The sequence below is a fragment of the Terrapene carolina genome, unplaced genomic scaffold (genome assembly GCF_002925995.2).
Source record: "Terrapene carolina triunguis isolate 2854851 unplaced genomic scaffold, T_m_triunguis-2.0 Scaffold210, whole genome shotgun sequence".
In the NCBI taxonomy this organism is placed as follows: Eukaryota; Metazoa; Chordata; order Testudines; family Emydidae; genus Terrapene; species Terrapene triunguis.
The window spans coordinates 30,038,947-30,052,373 of NW_020664561.1; the positions used below are offsets into that span (position 1 = coordinate 30,038,947).

Below are 13,427 nucleotides of genomic sequence, written 5' to 3' on the forward strand. Positions count from 1 at the left end.
AGATACACTCATTGTGTTTCCTGCCCATATTTGATGGTGAAAGTTGGGTTTTTGAGAGTTCACAGCATATTTGGTGACATTAGTTAAGGGCTCTTTTGGGGGGGGGAAATAAGTGAAGCTGATACTGTGCTGGCTAGACAGCTTAGAAAATGGGCCTACAATGTGTTGGGGGTAGAGGTAGGCCATGAGACTCTCAGGTCACTATGTGGAACCTCCCTTCTGGCTTTCACTGGAGGGATTAGGGAGGTGGGAGGATCCTTACCTATTGAGAGCAGACAAAATAAGGGAGAAAAGCAAAGAAAAAGAGAGGAAAGCATTTCTGTAGGAGGTGAGGGTGGAGTGGAAAAGAGAGGGGAGCTTTCTGTACTTCCCATCCCTCACCTTAGAAGCCTAACAAACATTACACTCCTTCTGAAGGGGTCTAGTGATTATTGCAGTGTCAGCAGAACATTTGGATTGTACAATATGGTGAGATGGTAGGGGGCTACTGGCCCAATCTATTCAGAGAGATTACAAGGGTGTTTGTGGACATACCTATGAAAAATTAGCCATTTATACTAAAGACACATTCTCTGGTGTATATGGGGTTTTTTTAAGTTTTCCATTTCATCGAAACCTGCTGTATATGATTTCATGTTTTAGTCCTATATTGGGTTATAAGATTAATTTACTCTAGCAGTAAGTTCCAAATAATGCCAGTCTCCTTGGAGAGAATTTCCAATAAGATCTCATTTCTTTAGGATACCAAGCAAACTAGGACATGTGTTATATTAGTGATGCAAACTTCACACATAACTGAATGACTTTACTGTTTGTTGAGAGAACCTCCTTCATACTGAGTCTATACTTCAGGTAGGAAGAGATTCAATATTAGGACCAGATTATGTCAAAGGGCCAGAAAGAAAAATTTCTGCCTGGTATTTTCAAGGGGGCCTAAGGTAGTTAGGCACCCAAATTCCTTGGGAATTCAATGTGAGTTGGGAACCTAACTTCCTTATAAACACTTTTGAAAATCTCATCCTCTGTCTTTTGTCAAAATCTTCCCTAAGTCCTAAATGAAAATGTATTAAATTCAATTCCAGCTAAATCATATTAGACTGGCCACAGCCACCTTACAGAAATTAGAGAAGAAAAAGACCTATTCAGACATCTATTCCATCCTCCTCAATGTTGGATTGGTCCCTGTAGTATATTTTCTAGTGAATTGTCCAGGCTAGTCTTCAATGGTCTCAGCTATGAGAGTTTCACTTCTTCCCTTGGAAGATTATTCCTCAGCCTAATAAATCTCACTGTCTGACTTGTGCTGTAGAAATTGTTCCCAAAAGGGAGCTCTGCTTTGTTTCTTTTGGACCTGTCCCAAATTCATGGAGTTTTTTTAAAGAAATGAAATGTATGCTCTCAGTGATATGTGCATAGAAGCAAAGATGCAAATGGCACCTATGCATGCTGTCTTGAAGACTCCAGGCATCCTTTTTTACCTTGTTATTTTAGTCTACCTTCTTTCTACCTATTTTAGTCTATTTTCTGTTTTGATTATTAGAAAATCTGGTTTTCCATGGAATAGGGTGAGGCAAATTTTCATGTCTAGCATAGGATCTTCATCCATACTTGGAGAACTACAGTTAACTAAATTAGCAGGTGGTAGAGATAACAAACTTTCTAATTCTGAACAAAAATTCGGAGACTTTTTTTTAAGGCAACAGACTTAAACGTTGTAAGTATTTTGGTAGCCACTGATAGTCATCTGCTTATTTATGGCACCTTCATCTCTTCCAGGCACATTGCTTAGGCAATGTGATGCAAAGACTGTCTTTTAGGTACATCACATTTAGAACTTTCCCATCTGTCTTAGGGGTGACAACTGCTGCCATCTGTGCTTGTATCTGTTGGATTTTTAAAAATTCTCTCATTTTGCTTGGCATCCCTTCACTATTTTATTTCATTTTATAAAGTTCTAATATTTCTTGAATTGTTCAGAGAGATCTTTGTTCCTCTTTAGCTAGCGAGGAGGCTTCACTGACTCTCTAGAGATATGTCAATTTGACCGTATCACTATATTTTGTTCTATGATATGGATTCCTCTCTCTCATTTTTCATTTGGCTCCTGCCTTATTTGCAGTGGTTTTATTAATTGTTCCCTGTCACTAGTTGTAGGGTTTTTTTTTCTTCACAAATGAAAGTTGCAAAAATTTACAGTTGATAGAAAGTTTTTTTAAACTTCCAAGTAATTTCTGGATTGACAGCAGAAGAATCCATTTTTAAAGTAAGGTTCATCTCAGAATATTTAAGCCGTTCCTACAGTCAGAATCTATCTTGCCTGCTGCTGTTGTTCTGGTGCCCCTTAAATTCATTTGATGAAGAAAACAGTGCATTTATTTAACTGAAGCTGCATGACAATCTGGTCGTGTAATATAATCACCCTGCTTGCTCTGGTAAAGAAAGCATGAGGTCATAATGGAAAGATTTTGTCCCATCAAGGAACAGCAGGTTTTATTCTTCATTGGACTTCTATGAAAACACCCATATGCAATAGTCATTACAGGAATAACTCTGCTGTAACTATTGGTGGTCTTACCATGCAAGAGAAAAGAACAAAAGAAAATTGCATTATGCTTGGAATGTCTGTTACTATTGTACTGAGCTCCAACTGTTGTCCCATTTGGCGGTCCTAGTTGCACTTCAGACATCACTACCACCCTCTCTGCAGTATCAAAGTGAAATCACTGGCAAAGATAATGATAATAATTAATATGGGACTGAATAAACTCCATCATTGCCAGTGTGCTGAGGAAACTCATCTCTATATTTCTTTTTCATCAGACCCATATATAGCCCTTGACAGGCCTTCCCAGTGTGCACCCAGAGTTGAAAGCCATTTGATAAAGCTCAACCTGGACAACACGGAAGTGAATTGCTCAGCTGTGACAGGTGTTTTTTGTATCTGGGGAAGTTAATAACCACTACACAAATAGAGGGTGTTTGCCTGACCATTGTCAAAGTGACTCACAATCATCAATATTCATTAATACTTCTAGACCCTTAGATTCCGTCACTGGCCAGAAATATCTTTCTTTCGGAATAGCTGGCAAAGAAAATTATTGTCCTTCTTTTCACGTACAGTCTTCATTTTTGTCATCCATACCTTCATTCCCTCTAAACTAGACCTTTGCCATAGACATTCTCTGGGATTATCTGCAAAAGCCACTCAGAAGCTCCAATTGGTCCAGAAGGCAGCTGCCTGCCATCTAACTAAACTGTGCCAGCAAAAGCATATCACATCTCTGGCTCACTTTCTGTGGTGGCTGCCAGTAACCTCCCAGGTGAAATTGAGGGTACAGATCACAATTTATAAATCCTAAATAGCGTAGGCCTAGATTACCCGAAGGCTACGTCTGTATCTGATCTATCTATGTATGGGTAACTTCTGCTTTTCTAGAATGGTGGAACAATAGGTACCAAGTGTGAAACTTGTAGGATGTGACAAAAGGGAATTCTCAATTTTCGGATGAAACCTTTGAAAATTGCTTTCATCACAAACACATTTAAGTACAAATCTGACTACATTTAGAAAGAGTTGGAGGGGACATCCCTTTCCCCAGACTTTCACTGATAATGCAATATGAAATGCTGGGGACTTGGGCCTGCATTTTCGAGGGTAGCCACTAACTAAGTATACTTTGATTTCTGGGGTCCAAATTGAGACATATAGTGCCAGATCTTCCAGAGATGCAGTATACCCACACCTCCAGTTGATGTTAGTTGGAAATAAAAATCAGGCCCCAGGTATCAGAAACTGAACACTCAGAAATTGAGGCACCTAAAATTAGGACAGGTGACATGTGGGGAGTCACGTGCCCCCCCAGATTTTTGCCAGGGTTTGCTGGCCCCACTCCCTCCCTGCAAGACAGCCTCTGTAGCTGGCAAGCTGGGAGCTGTGGCCATGGGGAGAGGAAGCAGCAAACAGCTGGGAGCTTCAAGGAGAGCTGCTGTCTCTCCCTGTGGAGCTAATACCTGGGAGCTTCAGGGAGGGGCCACTGAGGGTAAGAGGGGGACACGCCTGGGGGGGGGCATGACTCAAGCTGTTGGGGGAAACTTTTAAATTGTGCCCCCTCTACTCTCAGCTGGCACCAGTCATCTCTTGCTAAGTGAGTTGTAGTTTCCATTGGTGGGCAAAGGGCATTCTGTGGGGAGATCATATCTTTAAGGTTCATCTTTAGTAGGAGGTGGTGCAGAGACACACTTTCCTGGGGGAGCACAGGGAGGGATTGTGCCTCAGAGAGCATCTCTTTAACATGGGGCCAATTACTTAATTGGCCTCTCAGAGTTGGTAAGACAACTCCCACCTGTTCATGCTCTCTGTATGTGTGTATATATATCTCCTCAATATATGTTTCACTCTATATGCATCCGAAGAAGTGGGTTGTAGCCCACGAAAGCTTATGCTCTAATAAATTTGTTAGTCTCTAAGGTGCCACAAGTACTTCTGTTCTTTCCATGGGCTTGAGGTTAATCTGCACTAGGGAGGAAAACTTACACCCACATTTCTCATCTACCTATGTACTTTCTGGTTTGCGAGCCTGCATAGCAATGGCAGACCAAATGTGGCTCTGTTGTTTTGAGAGTAGAGCATATTTAAGGAAGGTTTCATTTTCATTAGTGGAAAGGAATAAAACATAAATCTGAAAAAGTAAAATATTTTCCAGTTGATTGTGCATGAGGCAACAGAGCCCTCCACATATCCATGCTTTTGTGTGTGGATTTTCTAGTTCTCATTCATAAATGTCTGGCTTTTCAAACTGCGCCTCTGGCACCATCTATAATTTACTCACCACGCTCCTTTTTTTATACTAACATACTTGGCACAGATTTTTTTTTTCCCCAGTCAACATTTCTTTTGAGTTTGTGGCCTATGAAGAACGTTCTCTAACCCGCTCTTGTAATTTTATTAACCACATAGTTGGCACAGGCCTGCATGGCTTTACCTTCAGAAACGCAATCGTATTGACATTTGTATGTTAATTATAATACTAAGCAAAATACAATTATATTTGAATTGTTAAAAGTGCAAAATGAATACAGAAGTGAGAGCTATTGCTTTCTACCTTTCCATTTCACTGCGATGCTATTGTTTACTACTTCTCTATTTCATTGTGATACTTATTTCAGAGTTAATATATTTCCTCTGGACAATTATTAAAATGAACACACTCCCAGTAGTATTTGTTTTTCTTTCAAATTCCCATTAATGAAATATTACTTTCCTTAAACGTCTTTGTTTACCTGTCCCCTTGGATTTCGGATGAATACCATTTAACATAGTTCATCCCTGGTGTACCTCTATTGGCTGCAGAAGCACTTAAATGTATATGATTGATTCTCTCTGGCTGGCCTGTCGGGGTGACTGAGTTTGCGGTTTTATATTCCCTTGAAAACAGAACCTTTTCCTTCCATATCAGTACAGTTGTCAAGGTCCCACTGGCAGAAGATGAACAAACCATTTTATGGATTTATGTTCCATTGATATTTTAAAGGGCTCTTTTGATGCAGTTTTTATTTCTTTTTATTTTATGTGGTTGTTAATTGCCTCCTAGACACTTCAAACTACAATTTCCTTTCTGATTATCAGTTTTGTTCTTCATTAGGAACACATTGTGTCTAGCTGTGTTTCCAGAGCTGCTGGAGCCAAAACAACTGCCTTTGATTACTTCCTTGTCTGTACAAAAGTAACGCCATCATGGTTGATCTCTGGGATGTGCAGACTTCTGCAATCTCTTCTGAAAGTTAAAGTCTTTCCATTTATTTTGCTGGGAATAGGATTGGGCCCTAACTCAAAGGCAACTCGGGAAGAATAAGCACACATATTTTACATGCATTAGTCTAAAATGGTGCCTGTTCTGTACTATATAAATAAAGTCAAATTCTGATTGCCTAACCTATGCATTCACTTGAGACAATCAAAGCATGGTTTACCTAAACTAATGCAAGTCTCATTGACAAATTGGCAGATTAAAAAGACAAAAATGTTCTACAGAGAGGACATTCTACACCAGATTATAACCATTTAAAGTCACATTCATGACCTAACTAAATCACTGCTGTATATTCAAAAGTGCTATTCATAAATATGAAATATAGTTTTGTGAGATTAAAAATATGCTCCAATTATACTTATCAACCTATCATATAAATATATAACAGGTGTTTGTTTTTTTCCTGTATTGAAACCGCCATATATTCTATTAAGTAAGAAATTGCCTAATTATTAAGGAAAATCTGTATTTTCTTTTTAGAGATGCAAACTATCAATACAATAATTTCATTTAATGAAAAAGCAAGAGACTGTTTGTTTTGATTTCAAAATTTATAGATATCAGTAACAAAATTGGTGATTGTAGTAGAACATCATGCATTTTGTTTTAACACCAGTGAATAGTTAGGATTGTGACAGGGATAAAATGGCAAAAGCCAAGTCAAAGGGGATTGTAGGGGCTCAGGACCTTTTAGGATCGGTTCCATACTATTGTCTATATCTTCTTCTCATTAAAATGTCTTCTGGAGTAATAAAGATAACTATACCAAGTTGTCTGGCTAGCATAAGATGTTAAACCAGGAGCTTGGGCCAAATAATGTAACTTATTGTGGAACACAGAGACTGTAGTTTTAGTCCTGCCCACAATTTCTCCTAAAGTCTCAATACATTCCTTAATGACAATGGCATTTAACACTTTTATAAATCTTTAAAGCCCTTTATAAATATAATTAATTAATCTCAGCAATCCACTGAGATCGGTGAATATTCTCCTCATTTTACAGATGGGGACACTGTGACACAGGAAGAGTAGAAAAGAGATTTTAAAGGTACAAAGCGCAGGGAGGTGCCAAATTCTCATTGGGAGCCTTGGAAAGTTTCCCCCTAAATGACATGACTAAGGCCACACAGTTAGGCAGATCCTAGCTACATCTCCATCCCCTTTGTACTGCTCTTGTGAAGCAAAGAGACCAGAAGGTGGCCCTGACTGGACAACTGTGGGTTCTCGAGCTCTGTCACCCACTCCGGATTCTCTAAAATAAGGGTAGTATTGAGAGGAGCGGAGGTGTGGTTGGAGCATGTTGTACTTTGGTAGCCCCTATTCAGTATAACAGTTCCTAAGGGGGCATTACAACCTCACAGGATTTTTAGCAGCCTGGAGGCTGCTCTAATTTACTGCATGGGGCAAACCCATCCCAGGCACAAAGGAATGCAAAGGTAGTTTAATAAAGCCGCCTTCTTTCCTCAGCTGTGCTGAGTGGTTCTCTATTATATCTGATGATCTGGCCCAGTAAGTTAGTGGTAGAGCCAGGAATTCTTGGCTCCTAGGTTCATGGTCAAACCACTACAAGAGCTAATTCTAAACCTAATTGTTCTTTGAAAATCTTTGGGACAAGTTCTCAGCTGGTGTAAATTGTTGTAGCTTCATTTAAATCAATGGAGCTACAACAATTTACACTAGTTAAGATTCCGTGTCTTTGAATTTAATTGTGACTTTAAGGCACTCGCTGACATCGAGAGCACTGTGGAGCTGCGCTGCCTCCAGGAGCTCCTCAGCATAGAAGAGGAGCATATCTATTGCCACTCCCTTTAAAGGTGCGAAATTTATGTTACTTACCAGCTCATCTTCCACTACACTGTCATATTTGGTACGGGCTAGTGCTGCTAGCGGCACTATCCAGTTGCAGAATTCGGTCTCAGAGAAGTGCAGGGACTGCAGCTATGGCTGCCAGATGTGCAGGGGTCAAGGAGGTGTACTTGTGCCTTCCCACACACACTGCAAATCCATGCAGGCGTTGGGCAGTTTTGAGGGGTAAAGGCCTCTGACCTGAGTAGGAAGTTAGCTGTTTTCCTATTCTGGCTACTTACGGAGTGACACTGTCATGGCTGTTCTGGTTACCTTTTCAGGAAGTCCAGCCTTTCCAGATGTTATTCTTCAGGACGTGACAATTCAGTAATGGAAATGGAACACCATTTCTAGAAATCACAGTTTGTGGAAATATGCTACTTCTTTGCAGAGGGCATGTAGGGAGAGGAATCCAGGTAGAGAGATCTGGAGAGACATATAAATATATGGTTTCATTAAATGACAGTGGGGAACTCCCCATAATCCAAATTATAGTTGACTATTCTGTGCAGCCCAATAAAGAAGCTCATTTTCCTGTCACCAGTACTTGCTTTTTCATTACTTTTGAATTGTATTATAAAAAAGAAAATAAGAAATCTTGCTAATGAGTGCTTTTTCAATGAATAACTATGTTGAATTGTTCATGCTGCCTTAATCCCCTTAAACTTTACTCCCAGGTAAAGGTTAAGATGCTTTCCAATACTGCTAATATAGTTTGCTGCCACTAACATAGAAATGCCTGATATTTTTCCATTTGTAATGTAGTACACAACTGAAGATTTAATCGAATATGACTATGAGTATGGGGAAGCAGATTATAAAGAGTCTGACACAGTAACAGAGGGACCCCCACTATTCGAGGAGACAATAGCACAAACAGAGGTAACAAAATCTGGTCCATTTGTTGTGCGGTGTCCTGCTGTCCTCTGTCATGTGGTTTGTCGTTTTTTGTCATCTGTTTATCAAACTTATCATATTCCTTTCACTCACTCCTTTCCTGTGTATCCATAACATTTGTTTTCACTTCGCAATGGAAGGCATCATGACTTACAGCATTCATTTTTCCTTTGCCTCCCTTTCCTTCATTCATGCTTTCTGCATTTCCTTTTCATTTTATTTATGTTTTTCCATTCCATCTTTCACCACGTTTTTCAGAAAAAGAAAGCCAAAGCCAAAAAGAAGAAGAGGACAGTGGTCACCAACTCAAAGAACAAACCCACAAAGGCCACAACAAAAAAATCTGAAAATTTTGCATCCAAGAAGAAGAAAAGTTACCAGGCAGCAGCAAAAGGCAAACTAGGGGTAAAGGTAGCAAAGAAATAATCAAGATCTTTCCCAGGCCAAGACTGGAAGATCTCTGATCATGAGACATAAATAGCCCTAACCCCACTAGATGAATACATCTGCGGCTAATGCCATAACCTGATTAAATAGTGATTCCTGCTGAATCGTTGCCTTTTTCTACATTTTTAATAATGCATTTTCTTTTTAACATAGGCCAATATTGTTGATGAATTTCAAGAAGAATATAGCGTGACTGAAACTGACTATGGGATTTCAGAGGGTTCCCAGACTGAGGCTCCCAGGCAAACAACTGAAGCTAATGAGGTAATGAGGACTGGGGAAAAGTACAGGCAAAGATACTCTACAAATCAAGTTTTAATAGCTAACACATCACAATCACTCTCTGTTTTTACAAAAGGAAGAACAAGAAAGAGAAAACTTCTCTTCTCCCTGTGTGCCTCTGGGTAACTTTCATTGATGGGACTTAAACAATGCACAACTAGGCTCAAAACTTACAGTATTTTCTTGGGCAAAACTCCAGTTGGCTCTAGTTTGCTCAAGTAAATGCTGTAAAATCCTCAGACAACAAATGAGTCACTTAGCTACATGCCCTTTTGGGCCTTCTGCCTGTTACCCAGCAGGAGTAGCAAAGCATTACTCTCTTTAAAGCAGGAACAGGTTCCCGTTCTCTCCATCCTGCTCTTCACTTTTTACCTTACACTTATATGCTCAAAATTCTGCACCTCTGCTGTGGTGGATCAATCCCTATATGAAAAATATATGCTGGACCCCGAAAGTTCTCTTTTACGATTTTAATACTGAACCAAAGCAAAGAGGGAAACTAACCACTGCTCTGCTGTTGCTTAAAACTGCTTATTTTGATATTCAGCCAATTGAAATTTTTGAAAGTAAATATTTTCCTTCATGCAAAGAGCAGCATATTGAAACAAGTTAAAAGCCATCATTTCCTTTAACAAGGAACAAAGAAGAACAAACAAATTTTTTGCATGCTGTGAAGGCTATATTCATTCAGAACATTCCTTGCTTGTTTTTTGTCAATAATTATATATTTGAGCTATGTATATGAAAAAAATCAAATGATGATTACAAACCCTGCTAAAATGAATGCTTTTAGACAGCCACAGTCAAAAGCCTGAATGTTATTTCATTATTTTAAAATAACATTAAGTAACGTGCTGGCTAATTATGGTCAAGACATTTTTTTAAGGTTTTCTTTTACATAATCCTTTCAGAATGAACATGTAGTGCTTGAAAAGATGTACAAAACTACTTAACTCTTTTCCTAAAGCTACAATCATGGCTCATTCCATGTGAACATGAAAAGAAATGCTGAAATTGCTCAGCATCTTCTTTCCAGGATGGAACTGGAAAACAGCCACCCAACAGTTCAACAGATTTTAATAACTTGATGAAAAACAAGAAAAGAGGCAAATTGATTTAATTACTTCCATCTTGTTCATCTTAGAAATTAAATGTGAACAGCAGGACTTTCTACTTTCAAAACCTGAATTCTAAGGTTTCATGATTATTTTGCAACAGTTGATGAAATGAACAACATCAGACATTGGAGGGAGCTGTAGATAAACTTCTGGCATTATTTACAATGGTTTAGCCAATAATGCAATGTCAATATTGTAGTGAGAACCACTCAGAGTGCCAACATTTTTCTTCAGTGGGAGCTGCCTGCAGGTATTTTACATAAAGGAAAAATTTGACCCAGAACTCTGAACTCAGGTCTTCACATATAAGCAAAGAAGTATTTGATTTCCAAAAATGATCTATACTGATGTAAATCAGAAATAACTATATTGTAGTTAGTGGAATTACACTGGTGTTACATTGCTATGAAATCAGAATCTGGCCTTCTGTTTTAATTGCCATCTATTTCCATGCCATCATGATCGTACCAATATATTGTTAATGATTTCAGATGCACTGTTTGAGGACAAATCAATTCACCCCTGTGTAATATTCCAGGACATACGGCTGATATATGCAATATTTTGGCCCTGATCCTTTCAAAACCTTCCTTCTAAGAGTCTTATAAAAAAATCCATAGTCTTTTTTCCAATTTGCTTTGTACATCTGAGATAAGATGCTGTCTAAAAAGCTTTGGTGCTTATAAGTTGATTGCTTGGTTTTACACTGTTTTCATAATTGAGGAAGGAAGCTTTCAGAAATGTTCAACTTCATCTTCTATGAGTTTTGCAGTTGGAATCTAGACTGAACCAATATATATAAATATAAACTGCTATGGAAGATGTGAACCAAGACTTGTATGAGTGATAGATATGCTGCAAAATCATTAGAAGGGCGAAAAAAGTTGAAACATTTAGCTTGGCACTTATTTATTGACACAAGATAGTCAAGAATGCTGTACATAACTAAAGAAATGCTTGCAGTTCCTGCACATTACTAATTAGATGATATTGTTTAAGCAAGTCTAAATTAGTTTACAGCTTATTGGGATGCATGTGTTTAATTGTACTCCACATGATTCGTAAATGTTTGACATTAAACGTGTGAAACCAAGCAAGGAAACTTAGATGTATTTGGCATAGAAGTAACACTGAGCGAGCAAATGCACATAGCGTATTGCATATGCAGTAATAGATTCAATGTTTTGGGGAAAAAATGCCAATAAAGTGTATGAATGCATTATTTCCTTGTACATACTCATGTGCATAGAATGATCTTTTAATTAATTTGGAAGGCTGGTTTCCCAGTTCTTCAGAATCTAATTAAAAGACAACATGCTGTTTTTCTACTGTTCTGTCTTCTTTTAGACAAGTCATCACTGTCAGTCTCCAAATGCATACATTGCTTTACTAACAGTAACCCACATATTCCTCCTATTCCCTGAAACTTTGCTGCATATATGAATAGCATAATCCTGTTGAAGAAGTATTTGCTGAAGAATACCTAACTGGAGAGGATTATGATTCAGAACATAAAAAAACTGAGGATACTGAATATGGAAGCAGAGGAGTAGACCTCAGTGAATCTGATCTTCTGGTAGATGGAGAATTAGGCGAATATGATTTTTATGAATATAAAGAATATGAAGAGAAACCAACCAATCCCACTAATGAGGAGTTTGGTCCAGGTGTTCCAGCAGAGACTGATATCACAGAAACAAGCGTAAGTTGGTTCCAGGCAAAATATGGTAGTATTAGATTGATTGAAGTTAGCAATTCTTTTATAATTGTCTAGATTTTCCTGTCAGTTATTTGAGAATATAGAGCCTGATCCAAAGCCCATTGAAGGCAATGGGAAGACCCCCATCACCTTCAGTGGGCTTTGGATTAAACTTTTATTTTCATTTACATTACTGAACCTCCTTTTGTTTTCTCTTCTGGAATGTCTAAGGAAAACTCTTGAAACAAATGAAATTATTATTTGTGCTAAAGCTGGAAAACAATGGAAGTCCTACTTATGGGTATAAGTGCATGAATTATAATCACTTTCATTCATTTTATATGACGAAATAAGTGTTTTTGAGCTAATATACTTTATTATGCTAAATAGTTGTTTAAATGTGTATGAGTGTCTGCTCCGCATCAGTGAAAAAATCCATGAGAGTAGGAAAGCAAAGGCCAGAACCCCGTGTGGGAGAACCCTGCAGTGTTGCTCACTGATACTTCCCTCAAAAGCGACAGAGCCATTGTCTTGCAGAGAGGGTCGGGTTCATGGCCTGCCAACTCCATGTTTCCTGAGGATCCAATAGGAAAGCAGGATGATCCTGTGAATCATACTCAGGGTTGACCTTCTCTTCTTTGCTGCTGTATAGGGACTCTTCTCCCCCAAACAGAATCATTTGGTTAGTATCTATTGGCTTTACCATTCCCTTCAGAGTAGCAAACTGCCCATTTCTCCCAGGAGGGTACAAAAGGCAAAGGGAACTAATACTCCCATTTGGATGTCTGATTGGGTAGCCCCTGCATGTAGTAGAAGGAGACCATTTTGAGTACAGTGTTTGCTCTGTACCTGTCCTGGTATTCCGCACATAAACTCAAACAGGGGCTTACCTAGGAAATGATGGGGGCATGCCATGAAATTGCTTCTCCCCATTAACCTTCAGGTCCAGGCTTTTATGTCCCATTTACTGCTTCTTTGCTCCTCTCTCAACCATGCAGTGGTAGTTGTATTTGTAATAAATCTTATCAATGCCTCTGTGATATTAGTTTGGATTTATCATCCTCCTGATACAGATGGTGACACACTGAGGCAGAACTCCCTCGCAAAACTCCCCTGTTTGCTGCTCCTGTATGCTAGCTCCTCTAGTTGCTTAGGAGCTGGCTTTTTAAACCCTGGTTCTCCTTGAGTTAGCCCTGCCCCCTTGTCAAGGGATCCTAACAGGATTAGGGATTAAAGAATGGCAGGCTAGAGTCTCATTAGAAAACTCTCAGTCTCACCTAGCAGACTTCTAGGCTAAGCACACAACCCCCCCACCCCCATTCCCAAATC

At 38.9% G+C, this 13,427-nt stretch overlaps 1 protein-coding gene across 5 annotated transcripts in view; it reads left to right on the top strand.

Moving 5' to 3' along the window:
* Positions 1 to 13,427, top strand: part of LOC112108480 (collagen alpha-1(XI) chain) — a 221,790-nt gene that overhangs the window by 59,926 nt on the left and 148,437 nt on the right. Inside the window, exons 6-9 of one of the 5 annotated variants that reach the window (XM_026655480.2) lie at positions 8,421 to 8,537; positions 8,811 to 8,957; positions 9,153 to 9,263; positions 11,847 to 12,101. In XM_026655480.2, the coding sequence (XP_026511265.1) occupies positions 8,421 to 8,537; positions 8,811 to 8,957; positions 9,153 to 9,263; positions 11,847 to 12,101 (630 nt within the window). The remainder of the gene's footprint in view (positions 1 to 8,420; positions 8,538 to 8,810; positions 8,958 to 9,152; positions 9,264 to 11,846; positions 12,102 to 13,427) is intronic. The other 4 variants (XM_026655483.2, XM_026655482.2, XM_026655481.2 and 1 more) reach the window with 4 other exon arrangements.